General features: G+C 35.7%; 2 protein-coding genes across 2 annotated transcripts; one reads left to right on the top strand and one right to left on the bottom strand.

Moving 5' to 3' along the window:
• The first annotated feature begins 2,981 nt into the window (after positions 1-2,981).
• On the top strand, positions 2,982-4,629 carry LOC108851010 (uncharacterized). The gene is made up of 8 exons (XM_018624448.2): positions 2,982-3,074; positions 3,235-3,400; positions 3,495-3,585; positions 3,671-3,729; positions 3,820-3,880; positions 3,979-4,069; positions 4,203-4,279; positions 4,386-4,629. The coding sequence occupies exons 1-8, from the start codon at positions 3,047-3,049 to the stop codon at positions 4,500-4,502; spliced, it is 690 nt and encodes a 229-aa protein (XP_018479950.2). The 5' UTR covers positions 2,982-3,046; the 3' UTR covers positions 4,503-4,629.
• An 8,902-nt stretch (positions 4,630-13,531) lies between these two features.
• Positions 13,532-16,328, bottom strand: LOC108853267 (protein indeterminate-domain 16). The gene is made up of 3 exons (XM_018626703.2): positions 15,791-16,328; positions 15,163-15,568; positions 13,532-14,410 (listed from the first exon to the last, which is right to left on the bottom strand). Exons 1-3 carry the CDS (start codon positions 15,906-15,908, stop codon positions 13,786-13,788), a joined length of 1,149 nt encoding a protein of 382 aa, XP_018482205.1. The 5' UTR covers positions 15,909-16,328; the 3' UTR covers positions 13,532-13,785.
• Between the last annotated feature and the right edge of the window lie 397 nt (positions 16,329-16,725).

Below are 16,725 nucleotides of genomic sequence, written 5' to 3' on the forward strand. Positions count from 1 at the left end.
CTACTAAAGTGAAATATGTATTACTTGTATTACCGGAACGACTATGTACCAAATATCTTGGACAACTGAGATTCTATAAATGGTTAACTAATCATAATTTTATTTTTTTTCAGGGAATTATATGATTTCTCCCATTACCAGATGAAATTCGAGCGTTGGAACGGACCTCCATCTACAAGACTTTTGTTCGGTATACTATACGGTGGAGCTTTGGGCGTTGGCATATTGTAGGACGATTTATCCTGTGCCACATCAGTCTGAATGGGTTATACCAGATGAAATTCGAGCACTCAAAGTTCTTCCTCCATTATATGTTAAAAAGAAAGGACCCACTCAGAAGCAAAAATTTCCATCAGCCGGAGAATCTCGTGGACGTGGAAGAGGGCGAGGAAGGGGAAGGGGAAGGAGCAGAGGAGAGAGAGGCGGACGTTTGTATGAGTATTTTGAGTGTGGAAGTACTTCTGCAACCGCCGAGTAGCATGAGACTCTTGTGATTTGAACTATGTGTAATATGTGTAATATGGAACTACTAGTACTACTATTGAAACTACTATGTGTAATATGTATAATATGGACTACTAGGAATTACCTAGTACTACCATGAACTACCAAAAACTACCATGTATTACTAAGTGTTATGCATGTTTCTAAGAACCTTAATTTTCTTCATATTATTTATTTTTAGAAGATGTATCTCATATTTAACGTGATTATATGTCCATTCATGTGTTTATTTTTTAAAATAGACATAAAATTCTCTTAAAATCTCAAGTTGGTAGAAAAATTCTCATTTCAATAGAAAACATCCTTATACTTCCTTGTTAATGTCTTGATGGGAAGACCATGATGAGATGAATTTCTGAAAACACATATTTTCTAAAAACATTTCTTGCCAATGTGTTATATTCAGTCTAAAAATGTCTAAATGAATTGGTATTATTAATTAATTTAACTTAATGACGTTGTATTACTAAAAAAATGCTATAATCTGCAAAAGTATTACTATAAAGAAGGAAGTATTACTACTACCTTGAGTATTACTAAGAGTAAGATAAATATTACTTTAATATTCAAATATGTTTGTTTAATATTATCTTTTCACACGTTTTAGACATGTGTCTTAGGTTTATTATTATTTTCTTTTCACACATTTTAGACATGTGTCTTAGGTTTATTATTATTTTCTTTTCACACGTTTTAGACATGTGTCTTAGGTTTCTTTTTTTTTATGAAGTGTTGACAGTGTTTTTGTCTTAGTAATACCAATAAACCTAGTAATACAAATTTGCTTTCTTAGAACATGGATTGCCTTGTCCTCAATTAAACCAAACCTGCTTCAAGACAATCACAAAACACAAAGCATCCTACATAATAGCATTCAAGCCGAGATATCATCCAAAAAAAAAGTATCCTACATGAGTTCACAACAGAGCCGAGATAAATATTATACAGCCAAAATATTTTAAACACTCAGTCTTCTAAGCCTCTGTTCTAGGCTTCTTCTTGCGCCCTTCAATCTCATCAGTATTCCCTCCACGACCTCGGCCTACCATTATCAATAGCCTCTCGATATCCTATAACAACAACATTCAATCAGAACTGAAACACTCAACATATAGTATCAAATAAATTTCATTATCTCCATTCCCTCAATATTTACATAAACAATAAACATTCAATAACTACCAAAGCTAACAAATTCATTCAATATCTACAAAATAAATCATTGATTCCAAACATTCAAGCACTCAATCATTCAATCACGAAAACAATGATTCCAAATCATTGACAACTCTCAATAACATCACTCTACTAATCTCACAACCAAACATTTGAGGACTCTACTAAATCGTTTTTAAAAAATAATAATTTAAATAAAAAATATTCAGAATTCAAATAGTTAATTTTTAAATAAATTAAATAAATTACTTATATAAATTATTTCCCTTAAATGGTATATATGTTTTAAATTTATAATTTAATAATTAAAAAAATTAAGAACAGAAGTTAAATGCAAATTCTTGAAAAAGGTTTCCCGCCTACATGACCAGTGTTACTAATTTCTAATTTGTACCCTAGCAAAAGTCAATTAGATTTTCTATTTTTTTGGAAATTTTCTAGGGGCTACATGTACCCTAACGTGCATTGCACTTGGTTTGGTGGTATATTTTTTGTTTGTTATCAAGAGAGTTGCGGTTCGATATTTAGTATTGAACTATTGATGGTTTTGTGTATTTTATATTAAAATACAAATATATAAAACTTAGTTTACGTAGGTATTAACAAAAGTAACATGTGGTCTAGTGGCATAGTTCTTGTTTCTAATCAAACCAGCCCCGGGTTCGATTATCAAGTTATATTATTTTGTTCTTTTTAATGAGTGGCAGTTTCATAATTATCTCTTCATTTTTTAGGGTTCTGCCGATTCTGTAATTTTTATGCGGTCGCCTTGGATTTTCTTCAAAGATTCTTCGGTTTTTATGGGCTTTAATTGGTGTTTACACATCGAATCTTCAATTCTATAATGTAAAGTTGCGAACTGTGATCTGTGTCCGTTGTCCAAAGAAAAGAATTGTGACCACAACCGCCATGGGAGAGTCGACGAAGATGATCTGATGTAGTTTTTCGGTGTATGATTCTGTTTTTAGAAAGAAAAGGTTTAGATATAGAGAATATGTTGTGTGAGAAATTGAAAAAGATCAGAGAAAAAGAATGAAGAAGGAGACTCGTGAAGAAGAAGATGAAAAAATTAGGGATTTTGATTTTTTTTTTCATTTACTTATTATAAAACTGTTGGGATCCGTACTGGGTATGGGTTTGGGTGGGTGATCCGATTTGAGTTTGTAATTTCTTAGATTCATTAAGGGGTGTTATGTCTTTTTCAATGTTTCCGATTTAAATATAATAAAAAGGATAATATTTTTTATTAGTGGGGTAATATAGAAAAAACATATAAGGTACTATGGCAATATAGAATAAAGTCCAAGAACCAAAGCCGTCCACTTTGGTTGCTCTGTCACTTTTTTTCACTTCATCAGTCTGAGACATGCCTAAGTCAAAGCGAGACAGACCAGGTCACAACTCCTTCTTCCTTCACTCTTTTGATTGTTCTACTGTCTTGAAAACTTATAGCAACTTCGTTACTGAGCTGGGAAGCTCTGTGTGTTTTAATAGCCGCCGTCAAGGGTTTAGGGTCTCTAAACCCCTTTTGAATCTTTATTGTTGTTGTTGCAGTTACTCTATCAAAGACAAAGAAGAAAGGAAGAGAGCACAAGGAGACTATTGTAAATGGAATCAGAGAGGCTGTTGAAAAATATAATTCTGTCTACGTTTTCTCTTTTGAGAACATGAGAAACATCAAGTTCAAGGAGTTTAGACAGCAGTTTAGACACAATGGAAAGTAGGTTTCTCTCTTTTGTAAAGATTAGCATTTGTTTCATTCAATCTTTGATTTGTAGTTTGGTGATATTGTTTTGGGTTCCTTATTGGTTCAGGTTCTTCCTCGGTTCAAACAAAGTAATGCAGGTTGCTCTTGGTCGTTCGGCTTCTGATGAAATTCGTCCTGGCATCTTTAAAGCCTCCAAGGTTGTGTTCTCTGCTACTTATATATTGGATCTCTTATAATGCTTCATTTACATATTTTAACATACGTTGTGGGATGCTGTTTCAGCTGCTTCATGGTGATGCTGGACTTCTTGTAACAGATATGCCAAAGGAAGAGGTCGAAAGGTAACAGTGAGGGGCTTGAAATGTATCCCATTGACTTCCTGGCTTAGCTTATTGTTTTAGTAACTGTTCAAAATGCTGAATGCTTTGCAGCTTGTTTAATGCTTATGAGGATTCAGACTTTTCAAGGACCGGAAGCACTGCAGTAGAAACGGTTTGTAAATAGAATTAATGTCAGCGTTATTTCAAGAACTTTTTGAGGTTTCCTTTTGTCTTAGTTACTGAACAACTCTGTTTTTGAATTTTGATCAGGTTGAGCTGAAGGAAGGTCCTCTAGAACAGTTCACTCATGAGATGGAACCGTTTCTAAGGAAGCAGGGTATGCCTGTTCGGCTCAACAAAGGTTTGTAATCTTTTGCCACTTTTAGCTTCCCTCTCTCTCTCTCTCTCTCTCTCTCTCTCTCTCTCTCTCTCTCTCTCTCTCATTCACAAGTTTGAGAAAAATGTTAATATCTTTTGCTGATTCATTTATCTAGGTACGGTAGAGTTACTCTCGGACTTTGTAGTTTGTGAAGAAGGCAAACCTCTTTCACCAGAATCTTCTCGCATTTTGGTAAATAAGAAGAAGAATCTCTCTATATTCTAAAAAGCCTTTCCTTTTCGTTTGTTTTCTGAAACTTTGCTTATACTTATGGCTTATATATGATAATAATTTGCAGCGTCTGTTGGGAATAAAGTTGGCTACTTTCAAACTCAACTTAGTCTGCAGATGGAGCCCTAATGACTTTGAGCTTTACCGAGAAGGTTTGGATCTCTCGGACGTCGAAACCTCTTAAAAAAGGCCCAAGCTTTTTTTTTTTTATCAAACTCTTTAAAGTTTTTGTATCGTATCTATCATTCACTTGGATGATGCTTGCTCTTGTGGTTGTATTTGCAGTTTTATGTCAAAGTTTTGTTGCTTTAGTGTTTGTAGAATACCAGATTATCTTCTTGAGTTCCCTTCTGCTAGTATTCTTGACTTAAAAAATTAAAATACAACATTAGTCTTAAAAGTTTAAGCCAAGCTTAATTAAAAAAAAGTTTTAAGCTTGGTTTCTTGTTATTCATTCATGCTATCGAATTTTTAGAATATCCACTCCTAACCCATTCTATCCCACAGTCTACAAAACACAAGTTCATCAAATAACTAAACCACTAAATGTGATCCACGAGTATTCAAGGGTGACATTTTGTAAGGACCATCCATCTAAATCTTTACACAAGGATTCTATTTTTTAGACTTAATTCATCTACTGACCATCCATCTAAGCATCAGTCGTCCATGTTGTACCTATCTGCTATCCACGACGCGCCCATCATATTATACCCATCCACAGCTCAGAATTGGAACCACCAACAAAGAATTTCTGACAGAATATATATTTTAACTAGTTTGAATTTTGTAGAAATTAGACGTCATTGGATTACGGATGGTATCTTGAACATGTCATGAACTTGTAAATTGTTTACACAAAAAATCTCTAGCAAATGTGTCCACACACATTATCCACACATACATGTCTACGCGAATTTGTCCATCCAAACCTATCCACAAAAATGTGTTCATGGTCGTACAAGGTCATCAATAATAGATTTTGTTTTGAAACTATGTTATCATGTTTTACTGTCCATCCAATGTGTAGTGTCTCGAACAAAAACCTTATCAGACAATCTACGTAAACCAATGTGCGTGTGTGCCTATTTACATCCATCCACGTCTATACATCCAGATGTTCATGTCCACGTCATGATATTCATGTAAACATGCACCAAAAAAAATTTGGAAATAAGATATATATATATATATATATATATATATATATATATCAAAATAAAAAGAAAAAATATCATTTATTGTAAAAGTTTATATTTATATTTATATTTATATGTTTGAATATGATTTATTGACAAATTAAATATGTAGAGGAATATAAAAGATAAAAATTTGGAAATAAGATATATATACATGTATATATCAAAATAAAAAGAAAAAAATATCATTTATTGTAAAAGTTTATATTTATATTTATATGTTTGAATATGATTTATTGACAAATTAAATATGTAGAGGAATATAAAATTTGATTATGTGAAAATATAATAATTATAAAAACTTACTGTACAGAAAATAAAATTCAGTTTTCATCCAATGCAACGGCTAAATACATTAGTTTCCTTCAGATTCTGGTTACAACTTCTCTTCAAAGATACGGGTGTTTTGTCCAAATTGACCAATTTGAAGGGTCAAAATATGCCACCAGCACAAAGTGTGCAATTGTATACAGAAGCTGCTCTAAAGTGTATAAGAAATATGACAATGGGCCCAACGACTAAGGCCCATCAGACTTCAAACGAGACCCCTTATTCCACCCCGGGTGAGCCATAGTTTCTGCAATTGACCTTGGTTCTTTTGTCGAGAACTTGGAGGCTAACATCACATACCGAGTGTTGGGTTTGTGAACGCCTGCTTTGGATCTTGTGGTCATCGTGTGTGTGTTCTCAGTTGGGTTTGGCACGATAAGAACTGGAGCAACTGCAGGAGGGTCAGGTGGGGCTTGTACGGGTTGTGGGACTTGTGGTTCTTGTGGGTGAGGAGGAGGCAGAGGGAGCAGCTGATGATGAACTTGCGAAGGAGCTTTAGACATTGGCTGAGAAGGTTGCCACGCTTTCATTAGAGGAGTATCATATCTTGGGACAAGATGACTGTATTGATCTTTGAAAGAAAAGATTGTTTCATCGAAAATGACATGTCTAGAGATATAGACTCTTCCAGTAGGTAGGTGGAGACAACGGTATCCTTTGTATTGGGAGTGGTATCCAATGAAGACACATTGGAGAGTTCGTGGATCAAACTTGTTACTTGCTTGAGCTCGTAGACAAGGGTAACAAGCTGTTCCAAAGACCCGCAAACTAGAGTACTCCGGCTTCTTGTGTTGCAGTACTTCAAGAGGACTTAAGCCGTTGAGAACAGAACTTGGTACTATGTTTCCAATGTAAGTAGAAGTGAAGAATGCTTCTACCCAATATTGGAGAGGGACTCTACTCTGGAACAGCATGGTGAGACCTATCTGCTATCCACGACGCGCCCATCGTATTATACCCATCCACAGCTCAGAATTGGAACCACCAACAACGAATTTCTGACAGAATATATATTTTAACTAGTTTGAATTTTGTAGAAATTAGACGTCATTGGATTACGGATGGTATCTTGAACATGTCATGAACTTGTAAATTGTTTACACAAAAAATCTCTAGCAAATGTGTCCACACACATTATCCACACATACATGTCTACGCGAATTTGTCCATCCAAACCTATCCACAAAAATGTGTTCATGGTCGTACAAGGTCATCAATAATAGATTTTGTTTTGAAACTATGTTATCATGTTTTACTGTCCATCCAATGTGTAGTGTCTCGAACAAAAACCTTATCAGACAATCTACGTAAACCAATGTGCGTGTGTGCCTATTTACATCCATCCACGTCTATACATCCAGATGTTCATGTCCACGTCATGATATTCATGTAAACATGCACCAAAAAAAATTTGGAAATAAGATATATATATATATATATATATATATATATATCAAAATAAAAAGAAAAAATATCATTTATTGTAAAAGTTTATATTTATATTTATATTTATATGTTTGAATATGATTTATTGACAAATTAAATATGTAGAGGAATATAAAAGATAAAAATTTGGAAATAAGATATATATACATGTATATATCAAAATAAAAAGAAAAAAATATCATTTATTGTAAAAGTTTATATTTATATTTATATGTTTGAATATGATTTATTGACAAATTAAATATGTAGAGGAATATAAAATTTGATTATGTGAAAATATAATAATTATAAAAACTTACTGTACAGAAAATAAAATTCAGTTTTCATCCAATGCAACGGCTAAATACATTAGTTTCCTTCAGATTCTGGTTACAACTTCTCTTCAAAGATACGGGTGTTTTGTCCAAATTGACCAATTTGAAGGGTCAAAATATGCCACCAGCACAAAGTGTGCAATTGTATACAGAAGCTGCTCTAAAGTGTATAAGAAATATGACAATGGGCCCAACGACTAAGGCCCATCAGACTTCAAACGAGACCCCTTATTCCACCCCGGGTGAGCCATAGTTTCTGCAATTGACCTTGGTTCTTTTGTCGAGAACTTGGAGGCTAACATCACATACCGAGTGTTGGGTTTGTGAACGCCTGCTTTGGATCTTGTGGTCATCGTGTGTGTGTTCTCAGTTGGGTTTGGCACGATAAGAACTGGAGCAACTGCATGAGGGTCAGGTGGGGCTTGTACGGGTTGTGGGACTTGTGGTTCTTGTGGGTGAGGAGGAGGCAGAGGGAGCAGCTGATGATGAACTTGCGAAGGAGCTTTAGACATTGGCTGAGAAGGTTGCCACGCTTTCATTAGAGGAGTATCATATCTTGGGACAAGATGACTGTATTGATCTTTGAAAGAAAAGATTGTTTCATCGAAAATGACATGTCTAGAGATATAGACTCTTCCAGTAGGTAGGTGGAGACAACGGTATCCTTTGTATTGGGAGTGGTATCCAATGAAGACACATTGGAGAGTTCGTGGATCAAACTTGTTACTTGCTTGAGCTCGTAGACAAGGGTAACAAGCTGTTCCAAAGACCCGCAAACTAGAGTACTCCGGCTTCTTGTGTTGCAGTACTTCAAGAGGACTTAAGCCGTTGAGAACAGAACTTGGTACTATGTTTCCAATGTAAGTAGAAGTGAAGAATGCTTCTACCCAATATTGGAGAGGGACTCTACTCTGGAACAGCATGGTGAGACCAAGCTCTACAATGTGTCGATGTTTCCTCTCCGCAGTTCCGTTTTATTGCAGAGTGTAGGGACAAGAAATTCGATGATGAATGCCACACTCAGCAAAGTGTTGCTTCAGAGCCTGACTCGTAAACTCTCCACCACCATCACTCTGAAATACTTTTATTCTTGTACTAAACTGGTTCTCAGCCATCTTCTGAAAGATTTTAAAGCCCTGATAGAAGTCTGATTTAGCTTGTAAGGGATAGAACCAGGTGTATCTAGAGTAGTCATCGACGAAAATAACATAGTATTTGAAAGACTGATTTGATACAACTGGTGCAGGGCCCCAAAGATCACAATGTATTCAATCTAGGGGTTGCAGAACACGAGAATCTGAAGCAAAAAACTGAAGTCTAGACGATTTTCCTATCTGACAAGGCTCACAAATAGGGTGGGTTTTACTCTTATTCACTTTTATCTCCTTGTTGTTGACGAGTTGTTGAAGAATCTGGTAGTTTGCGTGACCAAGTCTCCCATGCCACACATCTTCATCTGCTGCACTTTGTCTACTTGAGTATAGCGCCACTACCTCTTGATTCTCCAACACATATGACCCATTACGATGTGGTCCCTTTGACACTACTCTCTGAGTTTCCAAGTCAATCACACATACTTTAGAAGCATCAAAATAAACACCACAAGGATAGTCATCACATAGTTTGGACACTGACAGCAGAGATTTCTGTATTTCAGGACAGACAATGACGTTTTTAGAGGGATGTTACCTGACTGGTTAGAGAGTGTGACGGATCCCATGTGAGTGATTGGTATGTACGCTCCATCAGCCACCATCACTGTGTCTGAACCGTTGTAGGGTGCAGTATGAAGGTTGGATGCAGACGCCGTGATGTGAGCAGAGGCCCCCGAGTCAGGAAGCCACTCCTTTCCAGTAGGGTCTGACGTTTGCAGAGACGCAAAGGCGTGAGGAGGTGCAGGAGACTGGTAGTTATTGTCGAATCGATTGTAACATTTCACTGCCATGTGACCCACTCTTCCGCAAATCTGACAAACAGGGCGGTTCATGTTGCCTGTTGGTTGAGATTGATGCTGCACAAACCCGCGTCCTCTGCTAGAGTAACTTCCGCGACCTCTCTGCTGGTATCCTCTGCCACCACGACCACGATAGTTTGGGTTGTACTGAGGTGCGCTCTGTTGGTATGATGCTTGTTGAGCCTGAAAGGCTTGTTGTTGAGCTGCGACTACTGCAGTTTCTTCGTAAGACTTGAGTTTGGTGTCGTAAGCTTGGACCTCTGAGATCACATCATTAAACGTAGGAGGAGGAAACTTTGAGAGAGAGCTCTGTATCACCGTGGTGATTGGATCGTACTCACGACTCAGACCATTAAGGAACCCGAAGATCTTCATTGACTCCTCTATAGGCTTCCCAATGGAACTCAATGAATCAAAGATGGCTTTAAACTCACGACTATACTCAGCCAAGCTCTTGTCTTTCTTAGAGATGAGCTGCAAGCTGCAACGAAGTGAGAACTCCCTTGACAACGAACTTTTGTTGAAGTTATCTGCTAACGACAACCAGATCTCGCGAGACGTGGAAAGGTTGTGAACCGAGCCAAGGACCTCTTCTGAGAGAGTTCCAAACAGCCAAGACCTCACGAGTTGGTCAGAACAGAACCACGACTCGTAGACAGGATTAGGGACCACTGTGACAACACCACCTTCTTCGACTTGATTGGTTTGAGCTGGAGGGACGATTCCACCATTCACGAACCCGATGAGCTTCTGACTGGACAAGAGAGACTCGAACTGCGTCTTTCACAGTAGGTAGTTACTGTCTGTGAGCTTCAACGTGACAGAGCTCACGACATGGATTTTGCTTGGGAACGGATACTGAGGATCAACCATTGATACGCCTGTGAGAGCTTAGAATGGCTCTGATACCATATGAATCTTTAGTAAAGACTGAAACTTTTCTGATTTACTTTCATATATTCAAGATGATTTACAAGAATGAAAATAATGCTCTTATATAGAGAGCTTACAAAAACTCTAGAGACCTTTGCCGACCTTATCTTCATTAGCCAGCTTGTCTCCTAGTCATCCTTGACCAGTCTGGATAAGGTCTCGAATCTGTTCTTGACCGCGAGCTCTTCTCTTCCGTACGCAGAGTCGTTGCTCTGTTTTGTCGCCTTCCTCTGTTCTCCATAACGGATCTCGTTTGAAGTCTGATGGGTCTTAGTCGTTGGGCCCATTGTCATACTTCTTGTAAAGTGGTGCCATTACGTAAACGTCTGAACTTTTTTAAAAACATGTAATGATATTTTGACCAAACGAAGTATCCTATGGTTAAGCACTATATACATTGCAAATTATTATGTATCCCAATTTCAAATATATTCAAGTCCAATTTCAGACGATTGTTTCATATTGCGGATTGCTGAATCGCGTTTGACCCTTATAGTTGGGTTTGCCAACTTGCATATCCAATACAAATGTAGATAAATTAGATTTTAAATCAAGTTTCATATATTTATCCTTTTTAGAATTTTGTCCTTGTCGTTATACACAAAAAGATTGCAAGATTGTGGAGATCACGAAGTGACATGAGAAGAGAGAGAGAGTGTGTGTGGGGCTTTAAAGGAGTAAGAAAAGTGAACAGAGTGAGATAAGAAATGAAATCATGAAAGTGAGGGAAGAGTCAGGTGAGAAAGACTGAAGCCTGACTCCTAACCAATCTTTTTGGCACTGAAATTCATGTCGTTTCCTTTTTCTTCTAAAAAGGCAAACGACAACTACTTCTGCTCTTAAACACGGCATTTACTCCCTCCCTACCTCTCTACATCATTGCATATCTTTCTTTTTTTCACTCCCTTTGACACTGACTTTGGCTTTTTCACGATGGTATCTTTTGAATTTGTTCCTCCCATTTTATCGCACATGCTTGATCGGTTTCCAATAGGTTTTCTTTTGATATACTATAGTATTTGTTTAACCATTCAAAAGCTCAGAATAATTAACCTATCAACAAATGATATAGACTCTCTTTTTCAATATCTATAAGCTGCTCGTTTAGATAATAGTACTACCTCATTACTTCATCATATACAACATTAGTATTGGTAAATTTCATACTAAAAGAACAGGTTATATACTAAGATACTGTCTTTTTTTTTTTGCAAATGTACTAAGTATCCGAATGGAGCAGCGGGACAAATGTAGTTCTCCCGCCACATGCAGTTCTCCCGCACTGCATTCACCATTCATCATTTTCTGTTTGTAAAATCAGTTCAAGCGGGAGATCTGCATACAGTTCAATATTTTTTGTCTTTTTGTAGAAAAAGCAGGAGATCTGCATGCAGATCTCATCCGTCAACATTTGATGGTGTTGATCTGCTTTTTTGTTTGGTTAATAAATAACTTTGTTACAACACATAACCTTAAAATATATTTATTAGTTTTATGAATATAATATTTTTACTTTATTTTGTTTACGACTTTAACAATACAAAATTATTATTCTCTACTTATTAGTTTTTGTCATATAATTTTTACTTTTTAAAATAATTATTTTAATATAATACATATTTCAATATATTATGTATATCTATAGTTATATAGTTTAAATATGTATACTAATGTAAGAGATGCATATTTTGTATCACGCAAATATATAATAATATAATTTAAATATGTATACTTATGAAGAGAGATATATATTTTATTTATATATTTAATTATGATATGTGTTATGTAAATATATAGTAATATAATTGAAATATGAACAATAATGGAAGAGATATATCATTAAATTTTTATTTTAAAATTATGATATTATAGATTTAGTTCAATACTTTTTGTTATTTATATACTATATTTATATATTATATACTTTGATATATTTTATTATAATCTTTTAAATATTTTATCTATTTTATTTGGATTTTTATCATTTAAAACTATAATAACTATTTGTTCTGATTGATCCGTATTTTTCCTACATGTTCTGTAACTCCTGTTTGATCCGCTTGATCCTGTTTGATCCGCTTGATCTGCACTTCTCCTGCTTAATCTGCACTTCTACTGCTTAATCTGCACTTTTCCTGCTTGATTCGCTTAATCTGCTTGATCTGCACTGCTTGAACCGATTTTACCATTCGAAGCCTAAGATACTGTCTTAAGTTCTAATATCAAGTAGATAAGAAACCATATAAAAACTAAATTTCTTAAAAAAAAAAATTCGATGCAACTTTCTTGTCATGCTGGCTCTTACAATAACATTATAGTATATTGAATTCATGGTATCTTAGAAGATTCGTCTATGTGAGAGAGATGGTTCCTCGTTCTCATTCAAAACAAAAATGGCTCCTTGTTTAGTTGAATTAAGACTAGGCTACAACTACAATAATGTAAAGATGAGAAAGAGAAAGGGGTGACTCATGATCATATTTTATTAAGTGAACATCAATCATTTATACCTGAGAATCTTAGAGCAGCAGCAATGGTGATATTATGTTGGCTCTATACCCTAGATATTTTTATATTATTTTATTATTATTTTTTTTCAATTTAAGAAAAAAAAAAGGAAACAGCCAATCACAGGCTCTGAAACCTGTGTACAGTAACATTACTCCCAGAAGATTGATCCTTAGCGAAGGAGTAGAAAAGGTTTTGTTGGCACTAGAACCAAAAAACGTAGAACCTACAACATTTTATACTAATTTTTTTTAGCTAAGGATTCGTTTGTTTTCACCGTTGCAGGTGGTCTTAGGTCTTAATTCGACCATCTATCAATTCTCTCTCGCATTTAATGCAAATTACTGTTTCCCCTCCTCCATCAGTGATCAATTCATTAATTTTGTTTTTTTCTAGAACGGTCCATTAGTTTATAAAGAGAACAAAACATTTTCTAAAACCTTTTTATTACGCTTAATGTTCCATAATCATAAGTTTCAACTTACACCAATCAATCAGCCAACCCCACACCAATAACTACCATCTTTTGTTTTTGGTTTGGAAAAACATTTATTAATATCTTCCTAAAACCAGAAAAAAACAAAACCAACAAATAAATTAACTTATTATAACCGATAAAATTCCAAATAGTTCTCGGAATTTACGGTGGACAAGGTAAATGATGCACATAGTAAAAAATGATCCACACAATGGCAACCACTAAATTAAATACAATCATTTCATACAAAACCATATGTTTTTTCCTTTGCCCGACTTTGTGGGGATTAATGAAGAAGTATAGAATCATTCACATTCCCCTTCCGTTGTCGCAGAGGAAACATAACTCATAACAAGAGACGTTTTACTCTCATCAGCCATAACTGGGAGCTGGAACAGTTGCTTGCAAGAACGACAAGTGAGCTCCAACATTGTTGCATTTATTCTCTTCATTGCTTCTTCTCTAACAAACTGAGCTTTCTCCAGCTCGGCTTCCGCTTGTTTCCTTATATTCTTCGCCCTCTCTAAATCCATTTCCGCCATCTCTATCTGCCTCTTCGCTTCTTGTCTCATTTCATCCGCTCTCCTCGCTTCCTCATTCGCTGTCAATGCTACACTCATCTCTTCCTTTTCGTTTCTTTTCATGTTTGATGATGTTTTCGCCATTCCTATAGACAGTTGAAGCTGGAGGCTTTCGAAAGGAGATGAAGATGCATCGACAGGGTAAGAAAAAGCTAGTGACTGTTGATGGGACGCTTGTGGTGGCCTTAACATAGGAAGTCCATGCAGTGAAGGTCCAATGCTTGTGGTCGAAAAGGTTCTTGATGGAGTTGAATGGCCTGATATGTTCTGCTGTAGAGGACGCGGGGGGTTGGTGGGTTGAGGTCGCCGGATGTTGCAAGTATCTTGATGCTCTATGAAACTCTCAACCCTAAAAAATAGGAAAAGAATCAATAATGAAAGAGTTGTAATTAGTCCATATATAGATATGAGAGACAATTCAATATTTCAATTCGTGTATGGTCTTAAGTAATATGATAAAAATTGAATAGTTATCAAGAGGAATAAATATGCTTGATGGAGTACGTACGTAATCAAAGGCAATAATATAAAATTAAACTGAATTATGGATTTAGGTATCTGGAAAAGGGATTACGGGATTAAAGACTTTTTAGTTTGCCTATTAAATAAATGCAACAAAGTGTTTGGAGTGGAAATTTATAATGCGGTCAATGTGAGATCATATACAAAAGTCTACCACTTACAACTACCTGATAATTATAAGAAATAAGCATATCTGGCAACAGTCAAAAGACTGAGCTTCTATTGGTAGGTTGTGTAGATCTATATACACATTCAAAACAAAACAAAAAGCACAAATCTATGTGCGTTATAGATATTGTATAGATATACCCGTAATGTAACAACATTACACACCATCACAGAAAATATTTTTTTTTTCAGTTTATAGATTCCAAAATTTCAATTATATACTTTCTGAACACTAAGTTAAATTGTATTAATAAATTATCAAGAAGAAAATAGTCAAACTTCCCAAGAAATCAAATCATCAGCACCAGAAAAACTAACTAGGGTTTCCACAGAACATCGAGTAAATTGACCCCCACTTATTTTTACATGATTATAATACATTAAGAGATAATGATGATGAAGATCAAGAACCTGGAGAAAACGCGGCCGCAGTCGCAGGAATGACCGCGTGAGCCGCATGTTTTGAGATGGGCTTTGTAGTCAGATTGAACAGCGTAGCCTTTTGAGCATCTCTCGCAAACCCATTGCTTGATTGCGCTGTGTTTCCTGCGAAAGTGCTTTTTGATTCCGACCAGATCTCCTAGTGCGTGGCACGGGTCGTGGTGGAGACAAGTCTGCTCAGGACACACATAAACTCTCTTCCTCACCTCTTCATCTTTCTTCTCCCTCTTCAGTAGCTTCCATGGTACTTTATGCCTTCTTCTATGCATCTGGAGATTCTGATCCCTCTGAAACCCTTGGTTGCAGATCTCACACACGTACCGATCTGACTCTAGCAACGTTCTTGGTGATAAAGATACAACCTCTGCATCTGGATCTGTTGCCACCGATACACAAGATTTGAAAAGATTATATTGATATATAACCTATTTTGGATTATCCAATACACCAAAATTAATAAAATCTTTAGCTGAGTTTACAAAAAGCAATCCAAAAAATAGTCATATATACTTTATGTGGAATATTATTTTAGCTGAATTATTGGAAACCTAAGAGTAGATAATCAAAAGACTTAAGATGAATTGTAAATAAAGCAAACCTGGTGTCCCTGCTGGTCTCCTTTTTCTCTTGTTGTTCACTGGGGTTTCATTGATGGCAAGAAGGAGATCGGAGGAAGATGAAGAGACATGGTTGTTGTTTCTCTCGTAGTCTATCATCGGATGCGGTTTATAATAATCACTTCTTATTTTTCTAAATAGTTGTGGTATTGGAAGAAGTGTACTATTACTGTGTGATTACCGAAAAAGAAAAACAAAATCGAAGAATCTTTTGTTTTTCATGTGAAGATTAGAGGTTTTCTCTTTATTTGGTGGATAGTGCTGTCTCAGCTTTATCTAGTAGAGAGGAAGAAAGGGAGATGAGTTAAGAGGGAGAAACAAAGGGTTTTGCTTTCTGAAATCAACTTTTGTTTCAGCTCTCTTTTCCGAGGCCTAAAAGTTCTCTTTATTGCCTTTATTCTTCTCTTTTTCTTATTTTCCTGGAAAAAAGTTTCTTCTTTATGTTAATTGTTTCATTGACCTCGCACCTTACCTGGAGAAGGCATTGTATGGTCTTTGATTGTTTAATCTTCTTTGCATACAGTCATCTTCTTTTTCATTTCTCTGTCTTTATGTATATGCATACATATACATCTACATACATGTGACCTAAAGGAAACGGGGTTGGAACTTAGAGCCCACAGATATTTGGAAAAGAAACAAAACAACATCCCATTTCACAACCAAACAAATCGAAGTCATTATTATTTCATATCACAGAATCTTGTTCTCCACAAATTACTCCTTAGCTTTCAAGCTTTTTAAGGAAAATAAATTAAAATAATAATTAAGGACTAGTGAAAATTTGTGTATATATATATGTATGTGTGTGTGTGTTTCATTGTCGACAACTCACACACTTAATATCTGGATCCATTGAAAGAAGAGTAAAATCCTTACTTATTATAACGCGTGTCGTTTGCACGTAATCAACTGA

Source organism: Raphanus sativus, chromosome 1 (assembly GCF_000801105.2).
Source record: "Raphanus sativus cultivar WK10039 chromosome 1, ASM80110v3, whole genome shotgun sequence".
Taxonomy (NCBI): domain Eukaryota; kingdom Viridiplantae; phylum Streptophyta; class Magnoliopsida; order Brassicales; family Brassicaceae; genus Raphanus; species Raphanus sativus.